The sequence below is a fragment of the Anabas testudineus genome, chromosome 17 (assembly GCF_900324465.2).
Source record: "Anabas testudineus chromosome 17, fAnaTes1.2, whole genome shotgun sequence".
Lineage (NCBI taxonomy): Eukaryota > Metazoa > Chordata > Actinopteri > Anabantiformes > Anabantidae > Anabas > Anabas testudineus.
This window is the reverse complement of record NC_046626.1, coordinates 5024817-5040510: the sequence shown is the minus strand read 5'-3', so window position 1 is coordinate 5040510 and position 15694 is coordinate 5024817. Positions and strand designations below refer to the sequence as shown.

Here is a 15694-nt window from a genome sequence, read left to right as displayed (position 1 = left end):
TACATGGTCTGAGAGGATCTCAAAGCATTTAAGATAGAGGATAACAAATCCTTACAATTCATATTAAACATGATTATGCCACTCTATAATAGTAAATATTATTAAGATAGTAATAACAAGGAAATGGGGAGGAATTATTTGTTTTTCTGAAGCTGCAGTGATCAGGATGGAAAAGCTGACTGGTGGAAGGATCTCCTTGATGTCAACCAGTCTGGCTTCAAGAGTGGTCACTCCTGAAGGTCATGGAATCCCTGCGGGCTTGAAAGGTTGCGGCTCAATCTTTTGTCTTAATTCTACTTGATCTGTCTGCAGCCTTTCGACACAGTCAACCACCAGATCCTCCTTTCTATTCTTTCTGATTTGGGCATCACTCGAACAGCTCTGGCCTGGCTTTAGTTCTATTTGTCTGGACATACCTTCAAGGTATCTTGGAAGGGGTGGGTTTCTAACTCTCACTGCGTCTCCACTGGCGTGCCGCATGGCTCAGTTCTTGGTCCTCTACTCTTTTCCATCTATACTAGATCCCTAGGTTCCAGTCGCATGGCTTTTGCTATCATTGCTATACGGACAACACACAGCTCTTCCTGTCATTTCCACCGGATGGCTCCACTGTCTCACTACACATCTCTGCGTGCCTCGCCGACATTGCTGCTTGAATGAGAGAGAGGCATCTTCAGCTCAACCTTTCCAAGACAGAGGTTCTTGTCTTCCCAGCCAGACCTTCAATAAAACAAGACATCAGCATCAACATAGGGTCCACAGTGATTGTTCCAACTAAGTCTGCCAGAAACTTAGGGGGGTGGAAAAAGAATATCAAAAATTGGTTTCATTTCTTAGAGAAAGAGTGAGTTAAGTTTCAATTCTGAGATCTGCTTACATTTTTTCAGGAAATGAATGACTATAAAATGGCTTTGTAGCCAAAGGGAAAAAAAAGGGAACATCCTTGACACCCTTCACAGAGCAAATTGAGAGCATTGGAATAATTGTTTGTTAATTCAGTGACAGAGGGGGCTGTGTGCAGAGGCTTAAACCAACAAATGAAGACTGGACCCAAGCCAAAGTTTTTAGGCACCAAACTCAAATAATTTTATTGAAGCCTGCCAAATGAATTCTCTGCATCCGTGGAGTGAAAGCACTCAGCATTTGGTTGCTCAGGAGAATAGGATTTTGCAAAAGATGGCTAAAAGGAGAGAAAGAATCACGTTAAAACTTAGAGGCCAAAACGTTATAGGACATTTTCATAAAGAGGTTTTTATTTAGGGTTCTTATTTCTTGCTCAGAGTTTAATGGTGTTTATATAACTATTGTGTCCTGAATTTGAAACTACAGCTAATAGATGATTAGTTTGGCAAAACACAGTTGTATATGTTTTTTTATCTATACACAAATGTATATGTAAAAATAAAATGAATTTGTTAGTTAGGGGACATCATACAGTGTTGTGAGTCATTTTTACCACACACACACGACAGTGATATCCATCTTCTCATCCTGAAATCTTTGCAAGGGAGCTAATAAGCCTATTTTCCAAAAAAGCAGAAGTATTCCCCTAAGGTCTTCATTTTTTCAATACCATGGAATTTGTGAGATTTACTCCAGACAGCAAATGTCTGAGAATGTAAATGAGTCCTTTGGGGATGCTGAAGAATACAGAAGATGTTAAAAAAAAATTGATCACTTTACAGAAATCCAGTTTTCCACTCTTCAAATATTGTACTTTGTTCCCACCTTTTAAACATTTGACAAGCTGAGGAAAACGGAAGGTCATGGAAGTGATCCAATCTTTATACAGAAAGTCATGGACAGATTAAATTTAACCTCACCACCACAGCGAGTACAGCTGATTACGTGTGTGCTGCAATTATTCCCCAACTGTTACACCAACATCTGTTCGGCACCTACATGGTTAACATCTGGAACATCTGGACCCAACTTAAGAGGAAGTTCAGTGACCGATAGGAAGTTGGTGCTGCGGAACCTAAAGTCTGTGTTTACACAAGGGACAAAATTCACTCGGTGAACCTCAAACTTACACTGAAACATGCCGCAAGTCTTTATACTCACCCTCAGCCTGTTGCCATGGATCCCAGGTAATGCCTATAACTACCAGAGCTGTACGTTGAGCCTTTGCGGCTTATTTTTTGTGCAGATAAACAGTTCTAGGATGATTAATGTCCGTTCTGCAGCCCCCTTGCTTTTTCTCTTGTGCTTACTAATGGTTGTGCTACAATGAATTGTGAGCCGTTTCTTATGCTTCACTTCACTTTACTACTTTATTTCTTTTCGGTTTGAGTCATTGCTGAAGACTAGAAAGATTATTACAGTTGCCATTTTTTGCTGGATCCGGAGAGGGGCTTTTGTGTGTGTGTTTTCTAAATACTCCAAGCTTTCATACTGTTTGATGCATATGATGTTTATTTTGTCAAGTTTTCAAAAGCCTGTTCTATTTGTTGCCAAAATCTGTATTATAGGGGAATAATCCAATTTTGTAATAAGAAGTATGGAGGGGGATGTCAAAGCAGGAAAAGTGTTTTGTTACAGCGGAAAGTGAAACCATAAATCTGGTACAAGTATTGCTCAAGGCCAGTTTCTCCCGTTAGTCAATCATAGATAAGAAATGTTCACTGTGAGTTACTGGGCTGTTCTGGCAGCAGCATGACTGAAAGTTTAAGTTCAAACTAATGTTCAACATTCAATCATCTCTACTTTCCATCAGCTTTTCTCTGTAGGGTAACTACTGTGGAAGATTTTGCAGTCCTGGAGGGTCGATCCCTCACAGTCCCGTGTCATTATGAACCTCAGTATGCCAGTTACGTAAAATACTGGTGCCAGGGAAGGATGAGAGAGTTCTGCACCAGCTTAGCTCGAACAGACGACCACCGATCAGCCAATCCAGCTGTGGACAAAGTGAGCATTTTTGACGACCCGGTCCAGCAGGTGTTTACCGTGGTCTTGAATGACCTGAAGGAGGCCGACTCTGGGTGGTACATGTGTGGTGTGGAGATAGGCAGTGCATGGAACGCTGATTTTGTCGCTTTCACAAACATCAAGGTAATTAATGGTGAGTACTGGGGTTATTTTGAATGGATTATTCTTAATTCCTCTTTAGTTACAGAAACCATTTCAAATGGTTCTACTGCAAATGTAGTATGAAGTCTTGGTATGAGTTGATTTTTTTTCCTGCAGGTATGTCAGCGGTGAACAGCCGACTGAGTGGGGAAGAAGGGGATAGCATCACAGCTGAATGCCTCTACAGTGAGAGATACAGGTACTTGACTTTCACTATTCATCATATAACAGTTGTCAAATATTTAACCAATCAATAACTAAAACTCATAAACCAATATTTACAGTGTCAGTAAAATGTCATCAAAGCCAGGAAGCATATTACAGTTTTTGCTCAAACTCTTTCAGTTCAGGCCTCACTGACTAACCTGTGACTGCCTGTTGACAGAGAAAGTGAGAAGAAGTGGTGTCGGAGTGGAAACAGTAGCTCCTGTCTGCTGACAGGTTCTGAAGGGAGCTACGAAGACACTTCAGTGGCCATCAGCGATGACAGAACTGGGGCTTTCACTGTAACCTTAAAGAAGCTGCAGCTGAAAGATACTGGCTGGTACTGGTGTTGCGCAGGACAGCAGCAGGTTGCTCTGCACTTGCTGGTCAAACCGCGACCCACAACTAGTAGGTTGGGCAATAGCTGCCCCGAAATGAATACATATGTGTATTCTATGTAAATCTTTGGTATTGAGTGGAGCAATCCTAGTGAGCCATTCCTGAAACATTGTTAGAGGCGAGATTTTAATTTAAAGCAGTATTGATTTATTTTTTAGGGAAGTGGAACAAGCAAACACAGCACTGACATATTGTCACCTTGTAAAGTTGGAATGTGCAAAGACTTAGCAAACAACCCAAATAACCCATTGACTGTGCAACATTACCATTCTGCTGAAATTATGCTTCTGCCCCTGTGGTGAATGTAAATCCAATATTCACTCTCCTTAACTCTCCGAAAACTGTGTTTTGGTTTTTCGGCAACTTCTGAGTCAAATTAGCTGCTAAATGCTCAACTATATCAAATCAGCCAGCTAACTTTGTCTAAGAGCTTAAAGACACTAAAATGCTCAGCAGAACTGTGGGTAGCTGACAGGGTTTGAACACTTTTCATTTACGTCTAGTTATTGGACTTATTGTTAATGTAAAAATGTTGATTAGTGCAGCTTTAAAAAATACTTAAAGATTCCTTATAAGCTTTGCAAAACCAACCTAGATCTCACAAGCTTAGTTGTTATTAGGAGATTTCAGTCTGGACAACATGTATTAAAATTTGTTCAGGTAACAGGTAGAAACCAGATATATCAGTGTACTATGAGTCGCTTAGATGTTGACCTGACTTCATGCTTTTAAATGTTATTGAAAACTACTTCAACCAGCTATTGGAGATATGAAAAGAAGTACACCTGTCTTAATACATTGCTTTTCCCCAGTGATAGTTTTAAAAAGCCAGGTGCAGCTTTTAAAGACCAATATGCATTTGTGACAGATGGCAGGGGCACTTAGGTCTGCAGCTGTACAAGGTATCGATCATTCACTTCACAAGTCACTTATCAAGAATACTGATATCATGAACGCTGACGGCACTGCTACAAGCTCTGCTTTACTAATACATCATTTTGTGCTCTGTGTGTAATGTGTTTATTTTCAGCTGCAGTGTCTACGACGACCTCAACTGCACAAAGTCAGGTCACTGCTCACGTGGCCCCACCTAAACCCATCACTAAAGATTCATGGAACAGTCACAGGTAAGAGTCGAGCACCTTTTTATGACCTGTGCGACATTGTCTTTAATGCCATTTTAACCTGAATTTATAAATAATATTACCACGTCCACCTCTGTGTTTGGCACGGTGCCTTTCAGGCTGTAAACCATTACAGGTGCTTATCTACACCATCATGATGGATTCACTCAAGTTCAGCTCAGCCAAGCACAGATAACGATCACACAATTTATGCAGATTAATATCTAGCCACCATCATCAGACCTTCGTGTTCCTATGTAATCAGACTCAGTATTACTTGGACTGGATCTGTTCACACCACTGTGTGTCTGTGTTTCAGTCACATCTTGGAGTCTTTGCTGGTGTGCGCTACTGTGATGTTTCTCGTGGGACTGGGTGTATTGGCAAGAAAGTTGTGGAAAATACACAGTAAGACAACTCATTCCTTTTCACTTTATGTAGTAAATATTGTATAAAAAGAAATATTATAAATGCTTCATGAATAAGATGAGTAAAATGACTATTTGAAGTGTGATTTATTTGTCTTGCTGTGCATTTCTAGAGCAGGATCCTGTGCTAAGACAAGTTAAGGCGATGAAAGCAAGGCTCAATGTAAGCCCCTATTAACATGATCGCTATTATATTAAACTATATATAAAAATGCCATCACCGGGGATGTGCTCAGTGAATGTAGTACTAAATTTTTCTTTGTTTCCCACAGGAGTACTCAGGGGATGTAGGTGACCTGCAAAATGCTGATGTTGTTTTCCTTAACAGGGCTTCCCAGGAAGTCCATATGTACTGAGCTCAGTCAGTGCAGTGGTTTTGTTTTTCTTCGTAACTGAATGTAATTTGTGCATTGCATTACTGAACACATGCTATCGTTGAGTCTTCACCATACACGTACCATGTTCAAAGACAATAGTGATGGGTACTCCTTGCTAGTTTTCATATGCAGCTTGTATTGATTGGACATCTTACAAGAGAACTTTACAAGAGATTTTTTCAACATATAGGTTTAATAGTGTGGTCATTCCACATCATTCCATGTCATTAAGTCAAATGCAGGGCCATAACTACCACTAAGGGCAGTGATATGTTGTGTATTTTCCTTCTTTTGTTGGAATTAGAAATTTTTCATATAAATTTTTATCCAATGTACATGAAAATTGAAATTGAATTGTATTCTGTTTATGAATCATATCTTACTCTAGAATTGTGCACTGACATTAGTGAAGCAATTAAATCAATACAATTTAAATTTCAAGTAGTTTTGTCTTTCTTTATATTTAGAACTGACTACTTTTCAGCAAACAAAACCAAAATAGTTCTCTCGTTTGTGTAATACATGTCCAAAACTTGTCCAAAAAAAAAAAAAAAAATAGTCGGACCACCTTTAGCTCTGATCACAGCACACATTCTCTGAGGCATCACTTCAATAAGCTTCTGCAACGTCACAACATTAATTAGAGTTGCATTATGTTTTCACCAAGATCTTGTATTGATGATGGGAGAGTTGGCCCACTGCACAAAGTCTTCTCCAGCACATCCCAAAGATTCTCAGTGGGGTTAAGGTCTGGACTCTGTCGTGGCCAATACATGTGTGAAAATGATGTGTCATGCTCCCTGAACCACTCAACTCACAATTTGATGAATCCTGGCTTTGTCATCTTGGAATATACCCGTGACATCAGAAAGAAAAACTCCATTGATGGAATAACCTGGTCATTCAGTATATTCAGGTAGTCAGCTGACCTCATTCTTTGGACACATAACGTTGCTGAACCCTGATCTGACCAACTGCAGCAGTCCCAGATCATCACACTGCCCTCACTGGCTAGCACTGTAGACACGAGGTATGATGGGTGCATCACTTCACTCGCCTCTCTTCTTACTCTGATCACTCTGGAACAGTGTAAATGTGGACTTGACCTTCTTCTGTTTCACAGTCCAATCTTTATGCTCTCTAGCAAATTGAAGCCTTTTATTTTGATTAGCCTCACTGAGAAGTGGTTTTCTTGAGTCTACACAGCTGTTTAGTTCCAAACCCTTGAGTTCCCTTCACATTCTGTGTGTGGAAATGCTCTTACTCTGACTATTAAACATAGCTGTGAGTTCTAATGTTGTTTTTTATATGATTTGACAAACATTTAAGTAATCACCGATCACGACCGCTCAAGATTTTTTCTCCATCCATATTCCTTCCACAAAAATGATGGTAGTTTTTAATAATGCATCGGACAGTTCTTAACCCAGTTTTAGTAGTTTCATCAATCTCTGTAGATGCTTTCTTTGCTTGGTTCATGCCAATAATTTAACCCCTCTGAAACAGATGTTATTTTCCATGACCACAGGATGTGTCTTCAGACATGGTTGTTTAAGAAATAAGAAGCTACTCACTGCATCAGTTAGGGTTAAATAACTTGTTGTCAGCTTAAACATAATCATCCATGCAGTTATTATCCAATGTGAGGCTCTTACCTACTTGCTTAGTTAAATCCAGGTGGTGTCTTTTTATTAGGATGGGCAGTATACAATGGCATTATGTGCATTATTTTACACGTGTTATTCCTGATTATTTCATACAATGTTGCAGAATTTTCAACAAAAGCAAAGCTGCTGTGTTTGTCTGATGCTGCCCCATCAGATGATGCAGGCCAGTGGCAGGCTTGAAATGAGGAAGCTGTTGGTCACAGATCCAGCACATCTATCAGCAGTGTAGCAAGATTAGTATTCACCAGGAATCTAACTTGCAAAGAAAGACGTTTAGTATGCCTGATTAATAAGTGCAAGATGGTACATGTTGCCTGCATGGAAACCCCAGGGGGCTGCCACAACTACATTTTTACTTTTTGTTGCTACAGAACACAAAGTATGTTTTATAACAAGATAATGAAACGGCTAATTAACCCATTTAGACATGGATCTATATCTGTTTGAAAGAAAACTTGTGGAAGTGAAGTAAGAGATATGATAAGTATTTATCATAAGAAATAAGTAATTAAATGAGTTCTGCATATTAAGTTCTGCAGTTCACAAATTAACCCTGTAAGAAACAGAAAAGCATTTAACATTTCATTATCGAGCTGTCTGTTCTCATACTAACAATAAAAGAAATAAAAAAAAATAAAAAAGTGCTAATGAGTTGGCCAAAGCTGCATCTGCTGTAACTAACTAGAACCTAGAACCTTTACTAATAACTGTTCCTCATTGTCACAAGAGGAAAAAGTGGTTTAGAATAATAATGTTTAAATTTATTTCGTGTTTCACTGTGGTGTCATCTAGTTTTGTAATTCACTTTTTCTTTATTTTTGTCCAGCGATTTTATATCAGTGCAGCTGAAACACACACATAATACTTTATTATGTAAAAGAGCAAACAGAGTAGATCAGGAGACATCACTTTGCAGACCTGATCTGTATCTTCTATTTTTTCATCCTTATAAATGTTCAAATACCTGTATGTACAGAGGGATTTGCCGTTTTTAATAAAGTTATGTATTTGCGATCACACATGTAGGATTAATGTTTTTTGCTTTTCAAGCAGCTTTATCGTATTGAATGCTAAATAAAGGTGAAATGACACCAGGTAGCCCACCTTTATCTAGTTCAATTTCACCATTGTCATGTTGCTATAGGGATTTAGTCATTAATTGTAATGTGTTTCAAGCAACATCAGTTCAACCACTAGATGGAGGTCAACCCTGTATGAAAGGTGTCCCTCATGTACATTACTGGTGTGTGTGTGTGCTTAGCTTTGTTTATCCAGTAATTTTCCTGTGCAGTCGCCACAAACATTCTGTTGAACAAAGTGGAGAAAAGCAGGAGGCTTGCACTAAACCCCACAGTTATAGAGGATTTAAATATGTCGACGTTTTTACGGCTTTTTCCATTCAATGTGAAAGACAACAAATAATATGCATTAGATATGACATATGTGCAACTGTTCCCTGAGTCTTGCCAATCAGAATATTTGTATCCACCTTCTGTGCTACAGCTGCAGATAATAAGGCATCAGCCAGAAACATGGAGGGCCAGGCCAAGCTAAAGGATAAGTGACTCTTGTGTGCTCTGTGACAATTGGTAAGAAGGCCGAGCGTTGCACAAGCGAACACGGAGCCCATTAAATACTGCACTGTTCTTGTTTACCCAGATCCAAGAGGACAGGAGAATTAGGATGCTGCTTAATGAGGATAAAAATAACAAAATTAATGACTACAGGAAACATGAAAGCTTGTAGAGGTATATGCTGCTGTTCTGTGGCTAATGGAGGCTATACACAAACCATTACACCACAATTCTCCTTAAAACAACAGAATACACTCACTTTTAATATATTGAATAGCATAATTTTAATAAGTTTACAATGTTTCTTGGCTCAGGTTGCCTGATCACAGGTCCACTGTAAACAGCGTGGCAAAGGATGCATCATTTGCATCAGTGTTTCTATAGTAACAGCAGATTAAAACCAAAACAAGGATAAAATGAAATGGTACCTAACTGTGGTGGCCAGATCCTATTCAGCCATCAAGATTCAGCGTGACTTATGGTTGCGGAGTGCCTCTCACCCGCTGAGAGAGCATGATGAGGTTGGAAATGAGAGGCCCGTCCTGCTGTAGTGCTGCAGATTTTACCTCCCTACTTCACGTCAATGGGTGTTACTGCAAAAGTGCATCCCCAGACCAGACTCATCTCCTTCACTGTATCAGCTGCAATGGACATGTTTTATCAGCATGAAAATGTACCATAAAGCCAAGAAAACGAATGCTTTCGAATTTTTTTTTTTTACTGTTCCCATCAATTGTTTGTAGGGATGTTGCCATAGTGAGGACAAGCATGTAGGATAATTTTGTTTACTGAGGTTCGGCTTCAGTAACGACCCAGTGAACAGCAGCAGTGTTGTTTTGTGACATCTATGAGAAAATAGGAAAACACCTCGAGCCAGAGATGAGCAGCATTATAAAGGACAGTAAGAGCACCGACACTGTGAGCATAGAGGGGAATCTACTATAAGCCAAATATGAGTAAGGAAGCCTTTGTTGTCATGGTCACAGCAACAACCACTCTCAATGAACAATCACGTTTCAGTCCGATGTTGTATTGACCCACGCAACCGTCACCTGACTCCCACTTTGCTCCTGTAATGACCACTGCTGCCAAGAGAGCGAGCTTTATCACTTGACCGTGAACAAGTATGTGTCTGTCTGTTTTTATGATGACATTAAGATGCAAAACTATGTTGTTGAGCATCAATGTTCCTTCTTGACCTTGGAAACGAAAAGAATCCTGGAAAAATTGTGATTGTGAGATGCACTGCAGCTGAAAGCTATAGTAAAAACATATGAATGGACCTAGACTTAGTTTCATAATGACAGAAATGCAGAAATGATTTTCCTAAACCTACTGTATATAAACGTTGAAAGGTAAGTTGGCACACAGGATCATTTGGCTAGTAGGTTAGCGTTACAGACATCTGATTGTTAACAGTGAAATCATCTAGCACATTATTTATTTAGCACAATTACGACGCGCTACAAACATGTTTGTGATTATGCTGTCGTGCGGATTTTGGTTTCTTCTGACAGACCACTGAGGCTTAGTTGGCTTCCTTTAATAGCAGCAGAATAGATGCCTCCGTTTGCAAAATGCCAGAGGAAAAGGAGACAGTCTGGACCATTTACTGATGGGACTACATCAGGGTTCAGCTCCTTCAACAATAAGGATTGTGATTGTAAATGTCATTGCCAGCGTGGAGCTGAATTCCTGCAATGTGGTCCAACTGGGTCAGAGGCATTGTATTGTCATTGTCTGCAGAAAATGCATAGCAATAACAATTGGTACAGAACATGGACAGAAGACTGTTCAGTGTGTACAGTGTATGACTTAGATGATCTCTATTGCTCCTCCCTAACAAGGAAATGAAGACTGAAATATTCACAGTGTTTTGACTCTACGTGCCGTAATTTGTGACTTGCTTCTTTACTCATTAGCAAATAAGCAAAAACATGTCAAACAGTCACAATTAAAGTAAAAAGGCACCATATTGCTCTTTTTTTCAGACACACAGTGAAGCGTAACTGTAAAAACTACTTTTCAAATGGGTTGCCGATGCTTTCATTGTTTGTAGAAGAAGAAAAGCTTTAGATATGAAATGATTAACAATAGTATACAAGGATCTTTCTTATTCAGAGGCAGAAAAAAAAAAACACCACAAGTACAGTGGAGCATTGAAAGTGCCCTTGAAACATGCATTAATTATCTGTAAAGAGTTTGATCTAACTGAAGAAGCAGAGTACTGTCGTTTCCCTCAGCCTTACAGTCTGACTTGTCTTGTCTTTGACAAGTTTGACGTGAAGTCCTAATAATGCTCTCGCTGATAACGGATTTCAGAACCCTACACATGGTATGTGAATCCCTAATATTAGTTATTTGCATATAAAAAGCTTTGTGCTCCAGAAACAGGATTCACTTGTTGAAGTGTGCACACTGCGGAGATATGCTGCATCTATAAAGTGCTATCAAGCTCCTGAAATATTCTGCATCGCTGAATGAATTATTGATTTAAGGAGTTCATTATTAAGAAAAAAAAAAAAAAAAGCCTTTGCTAGGTTGATTTTTTGACTCAATGCAAAAATGAACTTTTACTATCACCACAAACTGCAATTTTTATAAAAACAAAGTAAATCTAAGTGCAGCCATGTGGGATTATTACATATATTACAGTGTACGCCCAACATCATCAACCACAGCCAGAGAGAAGCAAAATAAAAGCACACACAGGGATCAATATCTATTTCATGCTCCTATAGTACCATTGGCAGTGTACAATTTATTGGTGCAACAACTCAATCTGGACTTGCTCTGAGTGCATAAGGGTATATTAAGGTGAGTTTGGTAATTTAAAGGCTGATGATGCCCGTGGGTTCTATGCTACAGTCAACACATAACACCGAGTAATTTTCAGTGATGACTTATCATAAGTCCAGCTCCAGCTCAGCAGGGGTCTAATACATTGTGGTAAAAGTGCGCTTTGTGTGGTCCTTTTGTTTCACTCGTTGTCACTGCAGTCACTGCACAGCCGCAGTGTAGCAAATTGTATCATTATACAATGCTAAGTAGTACTGCATTGTATGTGTTTATCATATTCATTATTCATTTACTGCTTTAGGTAACCAGCACTACTTCCACGGGCTGGTTCTAACAAGTGTAGGAGTGCAGCCGAGACTCATGGGAACCTGACAAAGGTTTTTTTCTTTTAAACCAAAGCATCACCAAAATCAGTAGGCGGATCCATCTCATATATTCTGTATATATATTGAGTTCTCTCTATTGATGTTATTGTGTATTTGTGTTGGTGTGAATCTTTCCTGGTTGTGGTTCACTTTCTTTCTGTCTGTGTTGAGAACAACTGTAATGAGGCAAAGCAATTTTCCTGGGATTAATAAAGTTTTTTGAATCTTGAATATTGAATCTTCATCTTTGGTGGATCACTAATGTCATTATTATGAGTACAATAACAATAACATTAATCTGTCAAATTATTGTAGGATCACTATAGGATCTTAAATCTGCATTAATTGCTGTTGACGGCTCTGGGTCAGTGGAACAAATTAAAAACACAACAGATGACATTTTAACACCTTATATAGTAACTTTTCCCTTAATGTCATTTCATTTCCTAAAAGAAATATCCCTTCATTAACCAGCTAGTCACACAAGTGTCCAGCAAGTTATAACAATTTAAGACTTTCTGCCTTCTAACCACAGTTTACTTGGAACAAGATTAAATGTAACCACCTCCCAATGTCAAAGCCGTTGTTAACCTCTCTCAACATGTGGTTTATGGTTGTATCAATGGGCCGTTTTCTGTTGGTGGTCAGTATTAAGCTGAGTGGAGCAGGCGAAGGCAGCATTGCTGTTCATTGTTCAGCGGCTCGATAGTTAGCAGACATCAGAAGGGCCGCCAAGGTCTGCAATCCCATTGAGCCTCTCACATTCCACTGTGTGACACTGACCTGCTGAAGGATGATGGGAAGGAAGCCGCCGGTGTGACGGTGAGGGATGAAGGACACGTGCTGGTGGTGGAGTATCATTTACATCAGTGTCATGAAGACGAACACCTACCACATGCAGTTCTTTACTGATATACCTCCAGCATCATGGCATCGACGCTACCTGACATCTTGAATAGCCTACGTACGCCTTGAGTGGACAATGATGCCTTTCAACAATATTAATTACATAAAACCATTGAACTAATGGTTACATGTAGATTGGAGTACTTGGAGTGGGACAAGCCTGACATTTTAACCTAGTGCCACTACCTAACTATCTATCTCACTGGCTGACTGCTCAGTCTCAAATGTAAGATGTCAGCTCTGTGTCCTACAAATTCTGCTTCTACACAACTCGCGAAGCTATTATGAGAAACAAAATATGGCGGCCCTGTTTTGCTCATCAGGCCTTTCTAAATGATACTAGATGGAATGAAGGATCAGATTTTATGATAATAAATCATTTGTGATGTTCAGGATAATGCATTCACTGTTTTATAGCCACTCCTTTTGCAGTGTGCATCAAGTAGTCAGTACAGGAGCAGCAGTTTGACCACAGTGCAACAATTGCTTCACCTCCCAGCCCTAACCCAAGCACCTGGATACATTTCAGCAGGAAACCTAATTGCAACAGGAATGGGTCTACTAACAGGGATGTGTTGACAATTACCTTAAATGGAAAGTCACAAATGTCAGTAAAGTTTTCCCAGACAAAATTTCTTTTCCTCCAGAATCTCAGATCTTGCAGCTTGTCAGACTACAGCATTTCATTCCTCCGTGCTGGCAACAGCCTTGGCCAAGGGCACTACGTTATCTGTCTGTCCCATTCTTCTAAATGCAAGAACGCCTTGAGGGAGTTTCTTCAAATTCTGCGCAAATGTCCACTCGGACTGACGAGTGAATTGATTACATTTTGGTGGCCGAATGTCAAGGTCACTGTGTCTTCATGTCTGTCCCATTCCTGTCAACGCAGAAACACCCTCCTCATGAACAATGTTAATGGTTTATATTAGCAATTGTCAATATCAATGTGAAAAATATACTGTGGTAATATTTTGGACCAGAGTCTGCCCAGACCTGTATTAAAGATAAAAACTACACTTACCTCCAAACACTCTCTCACTCTTCCATCACTGTGATGGTCACGTTGTGCAGTAGTCATGTCCATTAGCAGAGAAAGCACAACTGAAGAAGATGAAATTACTCTAAAAATATCTAGCAAGATACTGAAGTTCACTGTGATTCTCCACAGGACTCTGCCCCGTAGGATTTCGGTAAAAAAAAAAATCTGTTGACCGACTTATAGTTGGTTTAAAATATACAGTTTTGACCTGGCTTGATCTCACAGCTTTCAATCATTTAATGCTGCTCATACTGTAAATATAACACCATGCATGAAATTCTACATTCAAGCAACACTTTTTGTTGGGATTTTTTGCATGAAAAGATTTGAATCAACACCCAAATGTATTGACTGCTGTTTCTACTCTGACTCAAGCTGCACATTGCTCTGCAGGGGCACACAGGCATCGCGTCCTCCAGTTGCTGGCTCTGACATGTGTTTTGTATTACTATAAAATCAGGAAAAAAAAAATTCACTAACCTCCTGTCTACCTTAATTTCTACATTCAACACAGCATCACAGCCGCATTAATCCCGAAATCAAAAGCAAGGACATTGTGTGTTCAGACTTAGTGACATCGAACATTAAAAAGAATTTTATACAAACCTGTCTCCTGAGAAAAGTCATTGTAGAGGCCAGGTAGCGATGCATCAATAATTCAGTTTCAAATATCTCATATTTGACCTCATACAAAAATTCATTCCAGTGTGTTGAACCAAGTTCGAAGAGAAATGAGAACAGATACTTGAAAGAAGGGAGAGGGGGGGGGGGGGTGTGGAGGGGCTAGAGCAGCATCAGTATGAGAAACATGAGCTTGCACTCTTCTCTGCATCCTCACTCCACATGTTGATTGATGGGATCACGGACAACCTTTGGGCATAAAAAGGCAACCGGATGCCTGATTGATAAAACATTCCAGCGCTAAAGATAGCGCAGCGTTGCTGGTTTTGTGTTGGATTACCTTGCTCCTTCTTTTTAATGAACATAATTCAAATTTCAATGTTGACAACTGCCCTTGACTGTCCTTGACTGGTTTTAATACCTGAAACCAAACAGTAATCTCCCCCACAAGCATATGAAAAAATCAGATTTGAAAAAACAGCTCTAAAATGTGCTTCCCAGAATGTTAAATGTTTAGCCACAGACATCTTTGTGCATCAGAAATGGCTGAATAATCCACTTATACGTCGCCCATATATAATGACCCATGTGGCCTTACGAAGTGCCAGTGCATTTTGGCATTTTAAAAAAGGCAAAACAGACGCTGTGCTTCCTAGTGAGGTGTTTTTACCACCAGCAGTACATTAAAAAAACTTGATTTCCACATTGCTGCTATCATTAATATTATTTTTGCATAATTTTCTGGTTGTTAAATCAATTATGGAGGTCTCTAATCAACAGCACACACCTGCAGGTACACTGGTGGGGAGCTTTGCAAATAATTTGTTGTGATTAGAGAACGTGCGCGCTCTAAAAATGAAACATGCATTCAGCGATAGAGGGGTTGGACAAAATAGCTGAAACATGTGCAAAATTGCTTTTTTATTTTTTTATTAAACTGTTTTAAAACCCAAAAACTAAAGTTACTTATCAACAAAAGTAATTTGTGGCTTGTGAGTGTAGCTGGAGGGCAAAACGTGCAGTTTGAGCCATTTAGAACTGAATAAATGACACAAGAAGCGAAGGTGTCCGAATACTTTCTGGTGCCCCTGTATATGTATCAAATCCAATGTGCCCCTGACA

General features: G+C 39.5%; 1 protein-coding gene across 2 annotated transcripts; it reads left to right on the top strand.

Annotated features, from left to right (window-relative positions):
• Nucleotides 1-1959: 1959 nt before the first annotated feature.
• On the top strand, nucleotides 1960-6031 carry pigr (polymeric immunoglobulin receptor). 2 transcript variants are annotated; one of them, XM_026375473.2, is made up of 8 exons: nucleotides 1960-2090; nucleotides 2717-3061; nucleotides 3187-3268; nucleotides 3455-3681; nucleotides 4703-4799; nucleotides 5116-5204; nucleotides 5343-5387; nucleotides 5497-6031. In XM_026375473.2, the coding sequence occupies exons 1-7, from the start codon at nucleotides 2042-2044 to the stop codon at nucleotides 5363-5365; spliced, it is 912 nt and encodes a 303-aa protein (XP_026231258.1). In that variant the 5' UTR covers nucleotides 1960-2041; the 3' UTR covers nucleotides 5366-5387; nucleotides 5497-6031. The 2 variants fall into 2 exon arrangements, with proteins under 2 accessions (XP_026231258.1, XP_026231257.1); XM_026375472.2 differs by having other exon boundaries at nucleotides 5338-5387; nucleotides 5497-6030.
• Nucleotides 6032-15694: the final 9663 nt, after the last annotated feature.

What these genes read in the sequence shown, in the direction of transcription:
- pigr (XM_026375472.2), top strand. Translation starts at nt 2,042, where the DNA reads ATGCCGCAAGTCTTTATACTCACCCTCAGCCTGTTGCCATGGATCCCA. An exon ending in CAAACCGCGACCCACAACTA is followed by an intron (nt 3,682 to 4,702) that starts GTAGGTTGGGCA and finishes GTTTATTTTCAG; the next exon opens with CTGCAGTGTCTACGACGACC. An exon ending in CGATGAAAGCAAGGCTCAAT is followed by an intron (nt 5,388 to 5,496) that starts GTAAGCCCCTAT and finishes TGTTTCCCACAG; the next exon opens with GAGTACTCAGGGGATGTAGG.